This window comes from Aptenodytes patagonicus, chromosome 5, assembly GCF_965638725.1.
Source record: "Aptenodytes patagonicus chromosome 5, bAptPat1.pri.cur, whole genome shotgun sequence".
Classification (NCBI taxonomy): Eukaryota; Metazoa; Chordata; class Aves; order Sphenisciformes; family Spheniscidae; genus Aptenodytes; species Aptenodytes patagonicus.
In genome coordinates this window covers 59,983,410-60,001,684 of record NC_134953.1, presented here as the reverse complement: position 1 = coordinate 60,001,684, position 18,275 = coordinate 59,983,410, and the positions used below count along the sequence as shown (strand labels likewise).

At 43.0% G+C, this 18,275-nt stretch overlaps 1 protein-coding gene across 12 annotated transcripts in view; it reads right to left on the bottom strand.

Moving 5' to 3' along the window:
• Window positions 1-2,207: 2,207 nt before the first annotated feature.
• The window catches only part of DOCK7 (dedicator of cytokinesis 7), a 106,822-nt gene continuing 90,754 nt past the window's right edge, over window positions 2,208-18,275 (bottom strand). For 8 of the 12 annotated variants that reach the window (XM_076340023.1, XM_076340026.1, XM_076340028.1 and 5 more), the window contains 10 exons: window positions 17,768-17,911; window positions 16,671-16,802; window positions 15,633-15,647; window positions 10,097-10,222; window positions 8,608-8,697; window positions 7,639-7,875; window positions 6,515-6,658; window positions 5,524-5,630; window positions 4,309-4,476; window positions 2,208-2,709 (listed from right to left, as the gene is read on the bottom strand). In XM_076340023.1, coding sequence (XP_076196138.1) covers window positions 2,667-2,709; window positions 4,309-4,476; window positions 5,524-5,630; window positions 6,515-6,658; window positions 7,639-7,875; window positions 8,608-8,697; window positions 10,097-10,222; window positions 15,633-15,647; window positions 16,671-16,802; window positions 17,768-17,911 — 1,206 coding nt within the window. In that variant the 3' untranslated portion in view covers window positions 2,208-2,666. Of the gene's footprint in view, window positions 2,710-4,308; window positions 4,477-5,523; window positions 5,631-6,514; window positions 6,659-7,638; window positions 7,876-8,607; window positions 8,698-10,096; window positions 10,232-15,632; window positions 15,648-16,670; window positions 16,803-17,767; window positions 17,912-18,275 lie in introns of all 12 variants that reach the window. The other 4 variants (XM_076340024.1, XM_076340027.1, XM_076340031.1 and 1 more) reach the window with 1 other exon arrangement.

Here is an 18,275-nt window from a genome sequence, read left to right as displayed (position 1 = left end):
CAAGGAAACAAAATACTGTTATATTCAACAAAATATTGGCTACAGTGTAATTGAAGGAAGACCCAGCTGTTTTCCATTATACTACACAGCTTGAGAGAAACATTCTTTGTAGGCAGCTGAACAGAAAACACAATCAGCTGGAATATGCTGAATGAAAAAATACTCCTCTGGCATATGGATAGGTAGTACGGGGTGGTTTTTTTGAGACTTACTCAAATAAAGCACTTGCCACCCTTCCTGAACTAGTCACTTGCCACAGTAACAAATGTCCTGTATTGCACATGGCCTGTAGTTAGCTGTAATGGAAAACAAAACGTGGCTGCCCAATCTTAGCTTACCATGATACTACACTTGAGTTCTACACGATTGTCTAGCTATATCTACTGATAAGCCAGTCAGATTTATGCTGACATGGGGCCATCCAGTAAAATCAAAGGATATTTATATAAGATTTCGATTAAAATAGATGCTTTCCTAGCTGAAGAAACAATATACAAGGACTACTGTAAATTAAGGTTTCATTCTTTCATGGCTATTGGGATTTGTTTCCCCTTTTTCACTTTGTAAATATTTTGCATGCCTCTTCATATAAATCTCTTGCAAAGCTGCCCCCTCCTTCCTTAATATTTTCCATTATGAGAGTCCCCGACTTCCATACAGCTTCCAAAGCCTTGTCAACATCCCTGGGCTTTGCAATATGCCTTTGAAATGTCTCGGGGGGGGGGGGGGGGAAGGCTTAGGTTAGAGGAGTAGTTTTTCTTTATGCAAGAAACTCCATGCAGGCTTTTCTGTGTTACAACCCGTAACACAGAACTAGTTCAGGATAACCTGTGTTCAAGGGAAACAGTCAGAGACTGGCAGACTGAGAAGAGCACCGCGCTTACGCTACCAAAAAAGCACCACCACTATGAAGCTGCAGGAACAAAAAGGCACAGGAGAAGGGGCAAAAATTGGCAGTACTGCTGTCCCTTCCCCAGCACATCCCTTGGCCGCAGCCAGCGTGCCCTGCAGCGCCTTGCCCTGCGCCATCCTGCTGGGTACTATCCTGCTGGGTACCATCCTGCTGGGGCAGGCCATGCACCTACAGCCCATGGTAGCTCTAAGACACGGTGCCTTTCCAGCCCTGCTCAGCAGGAAGAGTACAATCATCCTGCTATGAGCACACTGACAGGCAGCCACTAATAACTTGAAATAAGTATCAAGAATAAAAAACCCCTCACCACCCTAAAGCCTCCCTGCTCATGCAGAAGGGTGGGCACTCGCTGCAGCTACAGGTGCTAAAGCAGAAGGGGGTGAACCCCAAACATCCCCAGCACCTTCTAACATACCAGAACATGTATGTTAGAAGTGAAGGTAAAAACTATTTAGGTTTCAAAAATCAAATGCTCACAAATTGGAAGTGATGATGTACAGTTGTTTGCTATCTTAAAAGCTCATGTATAAAACCCATTTTTTTCCTTATATTTTTATATATATAAAAAAAGCACATTTATCAAATTTGGGGTTTTTTTTATATATATGTATACGCGTGCATATTTAGGTATTTATAGAGAGAGAGTGAGCTTCTGTTTAATCACATACCACCTCTTCCAAGGGACCCTGTTCAATACAGAGAGGAAAAATATAAAGGACTAGATTTAGGAGTTGTGTACTCGGCTCCAGTTCTGATGTTTCCTCCAAGTGCTGTGTTAGCCGCCAAAAAAACTGCGGTAAAACAGATGTTTTTCTTCACATAAATAACAATGCAAAGAATATTTTCTATGTAAACTTTTAACTTAAACTGTGATATCATTTTTTGTTCTTCTTCCCCATGAAATTAGTTTTTAAATTGAAAAAGGGACACAAAAAAGCAGTCTAGTTGCATGTACACTGCTAAGCTGAATTGTACATTTAAAGTCATGATGAGATTACTGTGCTGTTTGGACTTTCTAGCTGGTGGAAATGACCATGTACACACAGCAGTCATTCTGAAACTCCCCTTCACTGGTACTGAAGGAGGTAAAGTAGTAACAAGATGTGCCTCGATTCTTCTGATGGCTACTTATTTTTCTTTGCAGCAATTCGTATTCAGAGTTACAAAGGAAAAAGGATAGGGATAGTAAAAAATTCACCACTTGGTTAAGAAGTGTTACTGTAAGACTTACCTTACTCTGAACCTTTTTCCCAAGGATGGCGAGCTCTGAAGTCCAATGCACAGGGAATGAAAGTGTAAACATTCACATATTTAATAGTACCATCAAAATAACCATCATCACTACATTAAAAACTTCAAAAATGCATCTGCGTATGGTCCTAATATAAATTAAATATATGAACTAAAAGTAAATAAATTTAACATTAGGTAATGCTATAAATAAAGGTAAATGCGTTTAGTGTACCTTTGAGTCATAAAAATGCCTTAAAAAACAGGTAAGTTTACAGCTTATCACCAATACTCTGGATACCACTGTCATTTTTTTCAAACATTGATAAGTCTACATTTGACAATTCAGAATGATTTTTGGCCACTGAACACTTTGATGGAGGAGGAGGTGTGTGGGATGTCCAGGATGAAGTCCAAGTTTTATTTCACAATAAAACTTCTTTGATTCCCAGCGCTGATAACAAGGCTCTTTCTTTTCAAAACCTTAATTTTAAGTGCTTTTTTATTTTGGTTTTTAACTCGTTTAGATATCCATTTTGCGAAGGCTCATCCTGCTGAAGGAGTCTCTGAGGGAGAGAAAATACAATGATGAGCTCATATTTTCCACGATGGAATAAGAAGCCTTGTCAGATGAATGATTCTGTACTTGATTTCCAGTATTTTCTACAGCTGGCTACTACAAAAATTACGTCCACTGACATTAAGTCATTGCTTTTCAAATGAATTGGTTTTGGGTCTGTATCTGGGATCATTTAACTGCCCAAGGTTTACCGACATGAAAGCTGACAGGAAGTTTAATTCATGCGTACATAGAGAAGTAGCACAAACCACCTGCACTACTGAAATCTTATTTAAGTCTTCCAAATAAATCTCTAAGTGGAATTTGCCTGGAATACTTGTTTTAGACTCCCTGCACAGGCTGAATTTCACAAGATTAGAAAATAATTACCATGACAAAAGTGCTTGTGAGGTTCCTACCTGGGTGGGGAGGGAAGCACTGTTTCTTCCACCCATCCCCAGCCAGTGAAAACTGACCCCAGCAGAGAACAGCTAGGACATGGTATGTGATCTGGGGAGAGCTTAAGAAGTCATGAACCTGAGTAATGAGAAAGGCCACCTTTCTGCAGTACTCAGCAGACAGAAAAATACATCAAATTCAGCTACAGAAACATTGTTAAGCACTGCCGTGTGAGCTAGGAACACTCATTTCCTCCTTCATCCAGCACTAAGTCTTGCTCTTTTTATAATGTAATTTTGCCAAGTTTCTCTTTTCACAACATTTTTTAATGTTCCCCATTGCTCTTTACCTCTGAACAACACTTACATGAGGAGAGGTTCAAAACCAGCGCTGTATTCTCCTAAACCAACAGCATGGACATGAGCTGAAGTCCACATTCACACAAATCTCCCAAAGGGTCTGTCATTAAAAGCACCGTCACTGTCCTGCTCAGTGCTAACAATGCTCCTTCCAAAAAATAACCCCCACCCCACTCACTGGTGTGAGACCACGATGCCAGGGCAGCCTTGCTGGATTGCGTTAGCCTACCTTGCTGACAGGGGACACAACAGGGGTTGTCAAGCCAAAGATTACGTGAAGGGTACCTGCTGGGAAACACTTCTGCCCCTATTCTGGGAGCCAGGGTCTTGTTAGAAACTTTATGCACCCAAACTCCTGCTCAGTCACAGCTGGTGCCAGCAGATTACAGTGCTACAGGCTCTGACCTGCTTCATTCCCAGTGGGGCTTTTATGTTCAGTTTTATTGCACGAACAAAAAGCCCAGACTCCAGCTGACCGGCCTTCCAGCATGGAAGACACCAACTGCTTTTCCACCCTGCCTGCCCCTGGAGCTCCTCATCCCAGTTCCACTGGGAACAAACAAGTGTCAAAGTCCTGCCACACTGACGGTGGTTTTGAATCTAAAAAGAATGGGATGCAGGATGAAAAAAAAATTGTCAGGAACAAAAGGGACCATTGCAAACTCTACCTACCATAACTGCTGGGAAGGGGATGTGCTCTGAAGTCAGGACAGAAGGGGAAAGGGATGGACTCAGCCAAAAGAGCCACAATTGAAAACAAATAGATGTCACAGGTTCACCAGGAAGATCAGACACCCCAGTATTACACCCTCCTTATCTCTGCTGAAAGCATAAAATCAAATATCCACCTGTGGCAAGTGACCGGCAGCACTGCCTTATACAACTGTGGGATCTTTCTATTTATCAAAGGTTGGAGAGCTTCCTTTAACCGGTGATAATTCCTTTCAAGTTCTCGCTGATACTCCTTTTGGTCTGGACCAATCAGGCTCTTGTTCTTGCGCAGAGCATCTTCGCATCTAGAAAACAAAAGCCTGTGAAACTTGGGCACATAAAAATGGACCTGCTTGCTAGAGACTTGTTAATCTAATAGTACAAAAAAAAATCATTCTGTTCCTCTGGGATGACACATAATATCCTTCTCTATCTTGTCTTTTGGGTAGTAAAGACTCAGCTAAACCACTCGGTGTCCATAGGGAAAGGAGGGTGTCATATTTCCAATTTCCATTTCACTTCCAGAGTGACAACTCCTTTTTTATTTTAATTTACTCTCCAGTTACATTTATCCTCTCTGAAGAGAGATGAAAAGCTGATCTCCACATAGCCAATTCCAGTCCAAGAGGATTTAAAGATGTATAGATCTACTGCTCTCCCAGGAAAGATTAATAAATAGCAGACTATGAGATGTTCATCAGGAACTCTTGTACTTGCAAAGATATAATTTAAACAAAGGGTATGAAAAGAACTGTATCATCAATGCCATTTATTACATATGGGAAAACTACATTGCCACTGGATCTATTTGCTTGGAACATTTTTATTTCAATTACACTTTCTTTTTAATTCCTTGGTGCTTGCAGAAGATGAGACTGCAGTCTGCATTACTCAAGAGGAAAGCAGAGCAGCCAGCACATTTCTTGAGAGAATTCTGCCAGCATGCTTCCACTCCGTTTGGAGACATTCACTTCAGAAAGAAATTAAGTCTCCTGGCCAATTCAGCAGTTTCTCCTAACCCTGCCAAGCTGTGAGTTCATTTGTGCCAGTGTGGCTAGTTGTGTTTTCTGAAACAGGAACACTTGTTCACAACTGAACTGTGATCACTAATTCATTCCTGATAAACAGCAAAGCAAAACAACTACAGCCCCTTAAGTCACTGACCAGCAGCACCGGAGAAACAGGGAACCAACTGGGCAGCTGAGGAATACAGCTGCATATGGAAACTGGACAGATGGAGTTACAACATGAATACTCCTCTCTCCCGATACGCCCTGTGTTATTGTACATTCCTGTGTGGTGTGGTAGTAATAACTGCATCTGTCAGGCAGTTTGAAGACAATACTCCATACCTTTTCGTGAAGTCTTTGAAACAGAGCCGTAGTTTGTTATGATGTCTGAAGAGCTTTGGATCATTGGGTATTTCAGACAAGAAAACTTGTGCAACTTCTAATGGTCCCTTTAGAAGCAGAAGAGGAAAAGTAAGTTTCTTGGAACCATCTGTCATATCCAATCACTGGAGAAACTTCTTGCACATAGAAACATTTGTAAAATGCAACATTTCCTTACAGAATGCATCTTGAAGAATAGCAGCTGGTAAATCTGGCATAAATCACCAAACATCATGACAACTGAATCTCTTACAGGCTTTTTTTTTTAAATAAAACTCTGCTTTTAGAAAACAGTGTGAGAAAATGCACAGATTCTACATTTGTTTTCTCTTATAAGGACTCTTGACAAAGTTTGCTCAACTCACAACTGAGACAAAGTTTAAACAATGCAGATGGAACCAGGGAAGTGTTTGCCAGCACTGCAAACTCAACCCAGAACTTAAAATTCCAGCTGATTTTTTTCCGGCTTGTGCATTAGTAGAGGTTTACTCCTATTCCCTCAATTTTTCCTCAATTTTTCTCCATTCACTAGTTTTGCTTTCCATTTTGTTCAAAAACCACAGCAGGACACAATCCTACTTCCACCCACCAGCGCCTGGCTAAGCAAAGGGAAAGTAATACAACTGTTTTGTTTTTTTTTTTAAGGGAGAAGGAGAAGCAGGCAGAAACAACTGTGAATGCCAGGAAGGAGCAGATAACTGAGGGAGGAGGGCTGTCTCTACTCAGCCACTTTCCAGATCTAACCACATTTTCAGGACTCAAATTGCAGAGACAATTCTCAGAGACACTGAGAGCAGCTGGTCTAGACCCAACAGTGACCTTAACCACAGCCAACAGACTGAACGGGGAAAAAAAACCAAGATAATTTAGAAATAAGGCCCAAAGCAGAGCATCCACTGCACTGAGTGATAGGCTCTACCCCAGTGTCTCCAGTTCAGACAGCGATCCTCACCTGATTTACTGTGGTACCTACTGATCCTTGCAGCACCATCTGCAGCATCTTTGGGTCCGCAGGGTCTTGGTGGGTTGCAAAAGCTAATTCCTGTGTTTTCTTCTGCATGTCCTCTATGGCAACTTCAATGGGCGTCAAAATGATCTAAGCAAGTAGCCAGAATACAGGTTGCTTGTTATGGCTGAGATTGACAACCAGACACAGACTTTCAGAAACACCAAGGTCACTTTGGGGTGGCACACTGAAGTGGTGGAGGACACCAATAGGAGTGACAGTCTGGACAATAGCACTTTAGAAATGCATCCTCTCAGTCTTGGTTTAGGAACATCAAGAAAAAGTTTGAATTTTAGATGTGTTTCTACATCGGGATACTCAAGAGCTTTCTGAGACTGCTTCTGAGCGGGCAGGCTCGTGCCCCTTTGTGGTCACTGCAACCAACAGGGTTACAGCACTATGTCAGTGCCTAAGCATTTTTCATTGTGTCCCAGGGATCACATCAGTTTCTACCTACTCTTGAAAAATTGACATAGCTATGGGATAAATCTCTCTATAAAGCCTCAGGACCCCACTGGCCTAGGGCCGTTAAGGCCATGCAAGAGAGCTGCAACACAGAGCAAAGGACACGCTGTTCAAGGAGAATGGAAGGGAGCAACCTGCATTACTACAAAGCTCACCAAGGGCCCCCTGCGTATACCAGCTGCTGTGATCTGGATACACTGGTGAAAGAGGTGGCAGGACATACTGCATTACTAGATTGGTCTGGTTTTACTTTAGGTTGAATAGGAACAGGGGAAAGTTCAATAGAAATGAGGCATTCTTAAAATCAAAATGAAGGAGCCTCATGCACAGTCCCTGCAGTGAACAGCCAGAGCAGCTCACGATGGTGCTGTTTGCTCTTGCTCTCTGCCAAATTGCTGCATCTTTAACAGAGAGGGGAAAGGTAGACTAGTGACAGCCAGGAGGGTGCATCTGTGTTAACGTGACAGCGTGAAGGGACACGGCCATGGTATTAAACTACATGTACAATAGTACATTATGCATGAGTTTCAGCAACATCCACTTCCCTTAGTCTTGTATAATAGTTTCCTTCAAACACAGGAAGCCCCTGAGAGCACAGGCCTCACCTCCTCTTTGTGAATGACATTTATCCTGGTTTTAATGTAAGGGAAAGCGTGAGACGTCGTCAGGATTGTTTTGCGCTTGAACTGCTCATGCAGCTCCCCGTGAGCTCGGCCGTCCAGCGTGAAGGGTGTGCAGTACATGAATCGCCGCAAGTTGTAGTTTTTGTCGAAGTAAGTTATCCTGTCCTTCATCTCATACGTGTCAAAGTACGGCTCCACGTAGGTTATCTGAATGTAGGCCTGCAGGAAGGAACCCAGGTGTGCACGGTGAGGTACAGTGCCAGAGGAGAAGAGCTGACTCCTACCCCTGCTTTTTAGCAGTGCAATAACCCAGCTTGCTTTCCTTCCTCTTGAAGCCACCTCTGGAAGAACTAGGATTGTTTTTTGCCTTTACTCAGAAAAATCACGCTCACATTGACAGGGACTAGGGGTGCTGGTAGCTGCTCAGCAGTTTTGGGACTGGATAAAAAACAGCTCACTGCCCCTCTCCTCTCATGCTATTCATGTGAAGTGTTTCCATCCTTTCCTTGCAGATGATGCCCTGCCCTAAGCTACAGTCTTGTTTCCTCGGCATGCTCCTGTTATTTCTGCTATGCTTAAAGGACATGGCACAAGAATGACAAAATGCTGCAGCTGCAAAAATGCCAGAGGCCAGAGAATGGCAAACTCCCTTCCTCGCACTCAGCGGAGACTACAGAGAAAGGCAAATGCAGCCTGGGCCTCTGCTGTCCTTTCGACTTCTCCCTTCCCACCAACCACTACAATGGCAGGGCCTGGGGCAGGGAACAAAATGGCTGATTCTGCATTCCTTTGCTGGGATGATTTTCTCCAACTCTCATCCCAAGCAGTCACAAGATGCTCTGTATGTGGATTTCATTGCCTACTTGGTGAAATTCAGGTCAGGATTTGTTCCATTGCGTTTGCATACATTCAGGACCATTTCTACTTCTAAACCTGTACTTGTGTTCTTACCTTGTTAGGATCTAGTTTACATTTGTCCACAGGGTTTGAGTCCTTAATCACTTCAAGCACATCTTCACCAAACCGTTCTCCGTAAAATCCCTACAATCAAGAGCAAATGCATTGAAAGAAACCATCAAATGCAGCCCTGAGAGATGGGGGTTGGAGAGACAAAGGCATATTCAGGGGAGGTAAAGCTCCAAATGCCTTCAACAGTAGCTGTGCCGGGGCTGAATGTGATCTGCTGAACCTAGGAGAATTAAATCAGTCGCATTCCAGGGGCAACAGGAAAAAACAAGCCTAACACCCTGGAAGGCAGGAGAACTCGGGAGCCTTCCAACCGCACGCACACACGCTGTGTGGTTCTGAACAAGCCATTTGAGCTTGCTGTGTGTCTGTGAGCTCAACTGAAAACTGGGGTCAATACAGGATCTGCCTGGAAATCAGATGCTGCATCAGAGCGCAGCTTTGCTGGGCTGGGTGAATGGGTGAACTCAGTTTCATGCGCTTAAACCTCAAACAACGCTGCTGCTTTCAGCGCAATGTGACAGCAGCTGAATTGTTGTGAGCAACAACGTGACATCAGATCTATTCTAGCAAATAAAATAGGGCCAGGTCTGGCCTCTGGCCCTACGAACAAGTAGCATGGCACGGCCCAGAGCCATGCTGCTAAATGCTCTTCCTCTCCCACTGGGGATGGCCTCATCTGTCCACAGCGCTTACTGGGAACAGTCTCTGATCCATGCTGTCCCACAAACTGTGCTAAGACATTATCTAGACGCAGGTTAGTTGGCACAAAACCAGGCCAGACTAACCATTACATGGTACAGATGATCACTGGGTGGTACCTGGAGCTGCACCCAAGCCCCGGTTTGATTAATCAGAGCTGCCTTTGCTTGTTCACGGCTGAAACAAACTTCAGACCTGTGATGTCTCACTTCAGGGGCTCTGAAATTCAGGCTCCTTAGAGGGTTCAATCTCTAGGAGTAGAGGAACATGACGTGAAGGCAACAAAATGACAGCAAAATGCAATACTTTCTGAAAGTCAGATCCTGAAAGGCATTTCAGGCTTTTTTCAAGCCCAGGTCATCCCATTTACATCAGGTGGCAGAACAGAAATGCAAACACAGTATGATATGCCACAAACTCTTGAATAATCATAGCAGGTCTGCAGCTCTCACTGCAAGATCAGGGAAAACCTGTGGGACTCCTCTCCCTGCATTCTCCCCGCCTCCTGCAGAGGTGGCACCAGGAAGAGGACAAGAGACACCAGGCCCAGCTCTGGGTCACTGCACAGGGCTCTGCAAACTGTTTTGCCAAGTGACTGTTTCTCTGAGATCAGCCTTGCATCAGGATCCAAGAGGCACAGCTCTGGTTTTGCCCAACGATTTTCATTTCCGCCACTTCCTGTAATTTGGCAATGCAGGTCTTAAATAACTGATGCAGAATAGTTAAACTGCAACTCACAGACAGAATTTGAGGTTAGCCACAATCATCTCACCTCGAGCCTATGGGAAATTTCAGCTAACTTTGTTATCGCAGGTTCCTTGTAAACAAACTCTTGCTCATCAAGGTCTCCAAATTTAGTTCCATAAAAACCAACCCGGAAGTAGGTGCCAAACATCCTCTTTCCATCCTAGGTTTGGAGAAACAAAAGGTTATTTCAGTGTGGAGACATGCACACCCCCAAGCATGACTGCAGGCCGGCTCCTGAATTTATGCAAAATAAAAAAGAAATTAAAATACAAGGAAAAAATAGAAAGAAGGGAAAGAAAAACACACCTGGAACTCAGCATGAATGCATTTAGCAGCAAACACCGCAATGAAATTATAAACTAACATGAAATTATATGGATCAGTTATGACCATTAGCCCAACCCTGCAATGACTTTCCCCACCCCAGGAGGAGTCTGGGGGTGTTGGATGTCTCTGAGGAACAGTCAAAGGCAAGTCCCTTTGTTTGGGTAATTATTTCAGGCTCTCCAAATCCTATGCAGACACCCCTTAGCCTGGTCCGTAGCCTGCAGGCACAGGCACAGGGAACTCCAGTTGCTGACAGTCTGCAGCACGCAGGGAGGATATTGCACACAGACACCCCTGAAAATTACCCACACCAGCGCCCCCATAATCCACTCTCAAGTAATTGCAGGATTGGGCCAAAGTCAACGTCCAGTTCACTCACACACACACGCAAGTGCTTTTTAAATAGCATGTCAACTGGAAGGTGTTATGTTCTCTTCTAGTAACTAATGTCTAGTACAGAGGGCCAAAGTCACTCCTGGTGAAAGCAGATGCAATCCACTGTATCATGTACCTGCTTCCATTTGAGCCAGTAGTGAATTTGGCCCAGAAATGCAACAAAAGTAGAGAAACAAGGAAGATTTTTGCTGGAAAAGTAACAAAGAAAATCTGATTAAGAGAGAGAGAAGAAAAACGCTTTAAAAATAAATCACACCTTTGGTTTTGTTAAAAAAACTCAGGCTGCATGCACAAACCAGAAATGCCTTTCAGCAAGAAACTCTAAAATGTTCACCTTTACTCTCGTGAGAAAGTGTGATGTAGTACATAACACTCAATGTTTCTGAATCTGGGCTAGTGTTTGGTTTCAAACAGCACTTACAGATGTCCTGGCTGCCATGTATGATTTTTTTTTAGTATTTTGCTATGGCAAAACTGATCTCTTGTGGTGATGGTGAACATGATCTATGGAAGGCAAAGAGGATAAATAAGCCAAACTAAAATAAAAAAAACCCTCAGGCAAACTCCAGAGACTGAAAAAAGCACTGTCACAGCAAGCCACTGCCTGCTCCTGGCCTGGAGGAAACTGGGGCGTCATGCCGGAGCTGCCCAGGCATGGCTCAGCTCTTCTTGCCCGAGGCACAGCCAGGAGGATGCAGCATTGACTTTTTGGGGCGAGGGTTGCTGCCCACCCCAAGCGCCTTCGGGAGGGTAAAGCTCACTGATGCCCAGCTCAGAAGTGAAAGTGAAGCCTGAAATGACCAGGGCCAGCGGCAGCTTTGCTTAATACATGCAGGCCACATCTTGGCTTTACTATGGGACATCGACAGATACAAATTCATCAGCTCTGCTCTGGCAAGAGTATAGACACATGCTCCAATTTAAGAAAACAAGGACTCGCACTGAAAGTTGCTCATATGCTTAATGTGGTGTGGGCGGCTCCTTGGACACCTGCTCCAGCCCATCCCTCTGAGCATCGCTCCTCCAGAGAGGGGCTTTTATCCAGCTCCACCTGCCAGCGTAGACTACAGGGTTTTGTCACACCACAGCCATCCCCTGAAGCACCTCCCAGGGTGTGACCCCCAGCTGCAAAGCTATTGCTGTTTTATTGGAAGTACCATCTGGCAACATCTGGGAGCTATTTCCCTGGGCTCCCTGTCTCTCCAATGCCTGTCCCTCTGGACCCATACAGGAATGAGCAGCCTACTGAACCCTTAATTTACTCATCACTACCTTTTCAAAGCCACAGTTTTGGACAATATTACCCATGCTAAAATCCCTCAACATCCAGCATTTCCAGCTTCCTGTGCTATTTTTTTTCAATTCAATCTCGATGTTACAGGCACAAGACTGTGATTCCTGGGCTCCTTTCTCAAAGCACTTCCCAAGGTAGCACCATGTCTGCCCAAGGGGAACTGCCACATGAAACATCTCCCCAAACCTTACACAGGGCCTGGGCATGCTCCTCATGGAAGTTGGTGGGATTCTGCCCCAACCCATGGGCACAAGGCAGGCCCCAGCGATGGAGGACACACTGCTGCTCTTCTAGTTCATGTGCTTTTTTCCCACCTATGTGGTGAGTGACTTTCAGGGTATGAAGCATTTGCAGAACCTGCTCCCTATAAGGTATCATCTGCTGCGTGGACATCTGCCCAGACAGCTATTTGTGGCAGGCAGTGTACATTTATGTTGCTGTAAAAATAACAGTGAGTGAGGAAGAAAATGCTGTCTGTTGGTCAGCATCAGTTAATAAGGAGTTCCGGTGGCATTTACTAAATGCATAAAATAAGAGTAATGGGGCACTGATAAGTCCCAGGAGTGGTAGCAGCAGGGAAGCCCAGTGAGATTCAGTGCCCCCGTGTGAAGGCAGCTCTCAACTTATGTACTCCTTTCATTGTCATGAAGATCAGCTGCACTGGCTTTTCCTGATAAATCTAGTTGCTGAAACTCAGTTATGATAAGGATCCCAGGGAGAAAAGGCAGCAGTGAGGAGCACTGGTTAGCCCCTGATGCGACAGAAGCATCTCCCCACAAAGCCCTGGATCCATCAGCCACGAAATGCATGTGACATGTTGGGGGATCTGTACCTGGAAGCAAGGGGCTGGAAACACACTCCTCCAGGAGAGCAAACACCTACGGGCTATTCCTTACCTCACATAGACATTCAGTAGCTGCCAGCCCCCTGAGATTAGGAGAGCTCAATTTCTTGCCTGGCATGAAGAATAGAGGATGGCTCTGTACTAGGATCTTTTAATTGAAATTTAGCCAATACCAAAGTCTATCTAATCACAGTACTGAAAACAAAACACAAAACTTAAAAATACTCCATGGTCTTGTTTCTGAAAAGAGCTAAAAATGCAGATATGAGGGAGAAATTATTAAAAGCATTTTATCTCCTATTATTTTTTGAAAAATAATAGGTCTTTGGGAGGAGAAGAGAATGAAGGTGAACACTGAATAGCCATTACAGAACTGGCAGAGCAGATCACAGCCACCATGATTTATGAAGGTTCATGATTTGTTATTATGCATGGTAAATACCTTTCAAAATTGCTGGAAATAAAGTTTTAGAGTTATCTCTTGCACGCACACAAAAAGCTTTGCCAACAAGATTTGAAAAATCAGATGCAAGAGTGACCATCTGCTTTCTTCACCAAGACCAACACAGCAGCAGCTGCCTGAAGGCAGAGTCAGCTCGAAGTATGTAGGAATAAAAGTAACTCCTTCATACACACTGTGCGGAATGCAAAATCCAACCTTCTTTACCAAACTGAGCATTGTTATTTTCTTGCTCAATTTTAACCCAAGGTCCTTTGCAGTGTTGCCAACTATTACAAGTCTTCCAACATTGATTTTTTGAAAGTACTAGCTCCTGGAGTCCTGCTATTTGAGGGCAACCTCACCCTGCATACTTTAAAAAGCATTTTTGAATTCTCATGGCATAGCATGAAAAGATTTTTCCTAACAACTTTCCTAACTGGAAAGTAAACAAAAAGAATTAATTCAACATTTATTCAATGAACAAACACACAAGCAGAAAAACCCACCACTTGGTATGTTTAAGCAGGTCTCAGAAATGCATTGGTGCCAGACTCAGGATACTTCAGTGCTTGTAGTTGGCAATACTACTTTCCTTGTGACATGAGGGGAGGTCCTGCTGTTGGCATAGCTCTTTGGTAAAATGAAACTGGGGTTTCCACAGTGTAAAACAAAAAACAAAAAGGGGGGAAAAAAGAGAAAGGAGGGAGGGGAAAAATTCCACAAGTAGGAACTTACCACAACAGACAATAGTAAGAGTGGGGAGGAGGGTCAGCAACCAGGGCGATAGAGGAGAAAACAGAAAGTATTTAATTAGGGAAATTCCAAAAAACAAACAAGCAGCAAATTGGCAGCAAATAAACTTTAAAATAAAAAAGGGTGAGCATCAATTAAAGTATTTAAAATAAGGAAAAAGGGCAAAACATGCAACAAATCTGAAAGCTACAAAGCACAAAGATCAGAAAAAGTGTGGCAATGAAGGAGCACAATGACAGACGAGAACAGAAACCATGGGTGTCTTTTACCATGCAGTAAACATGACTGAGTGATGTTAGAATCATAACCAATGACAGGATTTTCTTCAGGGGTCGATTTAGGGGCAGACTAATCAAATTAGATGCTCACAGGCCTTCATGTTTGTTGGCTATTGAACACAGATCATTTACACTCCTACAACATGTACTCTGGATTGCTGTGCTGCCTTGTCTGCTGGGACTTTTCACAGGAACAAGCAAATGATTTACAGGGCCAGCCCTTAAGTGTCAGGGGTTACTTTTAAGCTACTGAATTTCATTTCTTGCTAGGCCGGAATTAAACTGGCATTCAGACATCATCAGCCCAAATAATTTGTGTCACACAATGCAAAAGAACTTCATTCTTGGCCCCAGTTTGGGAAGTGTGGGCTTAAATGCTCTCCTGTGGTGGAACCATAGAGTGAGATGGCTCATACTGAGTTGCCTGATTCACAGAAAAGCAGAGATTAACTGGACAGCTGAAGACTAAGCAAATAATGTAACATCATATTCACAAAACATTTCAAATGTCTTCTGAGACTTCTCGACGCTCATGTACCCACTGTGTTGACTGGACTAGGGCCTGAGTTACCAAACTCACTGTGCTGTGTGTGACTGTGGATTAAGCTGACTGCTTTGTCTATTTTTAATCCAAATGGGTGGTTCTCATGGTGTATGTTGTAGAAATGCGAGCAAACAGCCTCTACAAAAATGAAAGCAGCAAAATTGACTCCAGTTAACACAACTGAGCTATTTTATTGCCAGATAAACAGCTACATAACAAACTGATTGTTCTTAAATGAACAGAATAAAGCAGCCTATTCTCTGAGATATGGTCTGTATATGCAGTAAACCAGTTTTGTGTTTCAGTACCTCTGAGCATTATTGCTTAAATCGACCCCTGTGGGTGGGGTGAAAATATGGTATGAAGGGATGATATTCTGTGTCAATGCTGATGAAAAGAAATATAAACGAATTATAAAAACAAACTAGTGATGATACAGTGGCTCATTCACCAAAGAACCTCATTAGTGGAACACATCAGCATCCATGCACTACCTACAGCTTCTTATGAAGAATTTCCTACTACAACCACAATTGGTTTATTGGTATTTCTTTGGTTAATGAATTGTTTTAACAGCAGACAGCAACAGAAATACCCACAACTAGCACATGTGGGCAAGCGTTGGCGTGAGTCATCTGAAAAATCTATTAGTGTTCTTTACTAACTAAAATGGAGTTACCTACCTCCCAGCCAGTACTCTGTGTAATAAAAAGTAAAAAGCGCATGTCACAGAAACCAAAAAAAAGTTTCAAAGGCCAAAACATGACCATCAATGTAAGGTATCATAAACTTGAAATGGTTTCAATGATTATAAGTCATCATGCATCCAAAACGGCCTTCTCTGGCCCAGGACACTCAAATGATTGTCCTCTATCGGTTCATTTAACCTCAGGAATCTGGCAACACCAGAACACGGAGGAAACCACCAGACCCTCAGCTGGATCCTATGAAATCAATGCACTGATTGACATCTACAGAGGAGCTGATGTTAGCGTAAGGGTAACTACACCAACAGACAAATGATGTACCCACCATCCCACAACCAGAAAGCTGGTTGGGGTGCGGGGCTCGGAGTAGCACTGGCACGTACTGGAGGAGGGTCTGCTGAGTGCTTGCCTGCCCTGACAGAAAGGCATGCACCTAACGGGCCTCTCCTAAAAGATAACATGTGCTTCTTGAGAGTTGCCAAGTGCTCTCGTGTCCTGCTTAGCTGAGGTCTCTTGAGCTTTGTGAGGGTTGATAACTTCTGATGTCTCTCATCAAATGCTCAGCACCTAAGCTGGTGGGTTTCGCACCAACTAAGTTTAGAAAGGTTCCTTCAATTATTTACCCACCATATGAGTAGACAAATAAAACCCCAACATTTCTGAACGTTACCTACCAAGCTAAATGCAAGATACAGTGGTTTTTCCCAGCATGCAAAACACAGTTTAAAATAACATCTGAAAGGATAAACTGACAGATGATTGGAATTTTTAACTCTTGGATATTTCTGAAGATACAGTGAAACTTGGTATGTGATGTTCTCTTATGTTTCTCATGTTAAATGTCCAGAGAGAAAAAATCCTGTTGGCGATCTTTGCATTTACTGTGGATCACCATTTGACAATTCTCGTGTAATCTGATTAAAATGTTTTTTCCTTAACAGGTAGTTTTTATTTGCACTGAGCATTTGAAGTTTCCTCACAGTTCACTCTGCAGCTGAAAATTCAAATCATTACCTGGTGAACAATCTTGCTGAATGCTTCTTGGAGTTTACCATGAATAGTAGATAGCTTCTTGGCATCTCTATTAGCTTCATGAATAGGAATAAGGACTTTGTAAACCTCATTAACTGCTTCATACATGCCAGCCTACAAAAATAAGGTCCATCAGATTGCTCCATCAATTCAACAGCAAGAATGATACATACTACCAGCATTTAAATTATAAAACTGCAAAATGAAAAGGTGGCACTGTGATGTGATCAGCACCTTTTCCTAAAATATACCCATACATGAATGGAATAAAATCCCCAGTTACCTTTGGAATCAAGAGCCTACTGCATTACACGTTGCTACTAATAAATGAGATTATTAACAGAATCAAAACTGGGATATTTTGGATGGATATACGCACAAGAGCACAAAAAGCTAAATAGGATCCTAACCAAATCTATGGGAATGAAATACGGAAGCTTAAGGGCACAGTACAGCTCGTTCTATTTAGTGCATCTTCAACCTAAGTGACTTCTACATCCAACTTTTGGCACTCCATGAGATGGGCTTTGTGAAGTTTCCTTAGGATGTCTCTAATGGAGGGGATCCAGCCCATCGCGGGCAGAGACACTGCATCACATGGCTTAGCCAGCCCACAGCAGGGGTTCTAGGTCTTTGCTCTGGAGTTACTGCTGTTTGTACTTAAACCCACTGAATGATGTTTCTTACTGCGTTGTGGGAAATCATTCACTTGCTTTCCTTGGTTTCTGATGGATACACTACTACCAGCTCATTAACACTGCTCACATAAAGCTCTCAGCCCACTCTTTTTGAAGAGGAGGAAAAACATACAGCCTTTCTTTACTGTTGTGAACTCCCAGATGTGCAGTGTTGAAGTGAAAGATACTGGGAACTCACAAAGGCCTCTTGGTCCCAGATCCCATTCTTTGCACAGTTTACTCCAGAGGGCAAATGGAGCTGTCTTGAACAACTAAAACTCCCAGTGCTCCATGCAAATTAAGTGGTTACAATAGTTACACAGAGAGAAAACATTTTCCTTCATATTGCCCAGCAGTATAAGATTGCTGAAGAAGATAGGTAAAGAAATTAAAGTCTTCTACCATGGAGAAAGATGCTGCAGCCTGTTCCAGCAATCCCACCAGACCAGCTTCTGTAAAATACTTTCCAGAACAGATACCTTCTTCATCTGGTGATACAACATCATCAGAAACTGCTGACTCTTCCAAAACGTTAGAAGATATGTTCTAAGGAGATGTAAAGTAGATAAAATATTTTTACTCAATTTAAACAACATTCAAAACTCTCAATACTTTGAAAGCCAGCTGATTTTCAATCAAATCCTAAAATTTTTAAAGAGGTAGCTTTCACATGCATTTTGTTTATTTTCCTTCTGAACCAGCACAGTACTTCAGCACATGCTTAAACTAACTGGACTGGACCACCTACACATTCAAAGCTAAGTATGTGCTTGTTTGCCTGGCTCAGTATTGCCCTGCTTATCATTACTAGTCACAGGAACCACTTTCATCAACGGCACCCACTACAAAATGGTTAGATCAAAGAGGGTAAAAATCCATGACTTAAAACAGAGAAATAAAAAGAACTGGA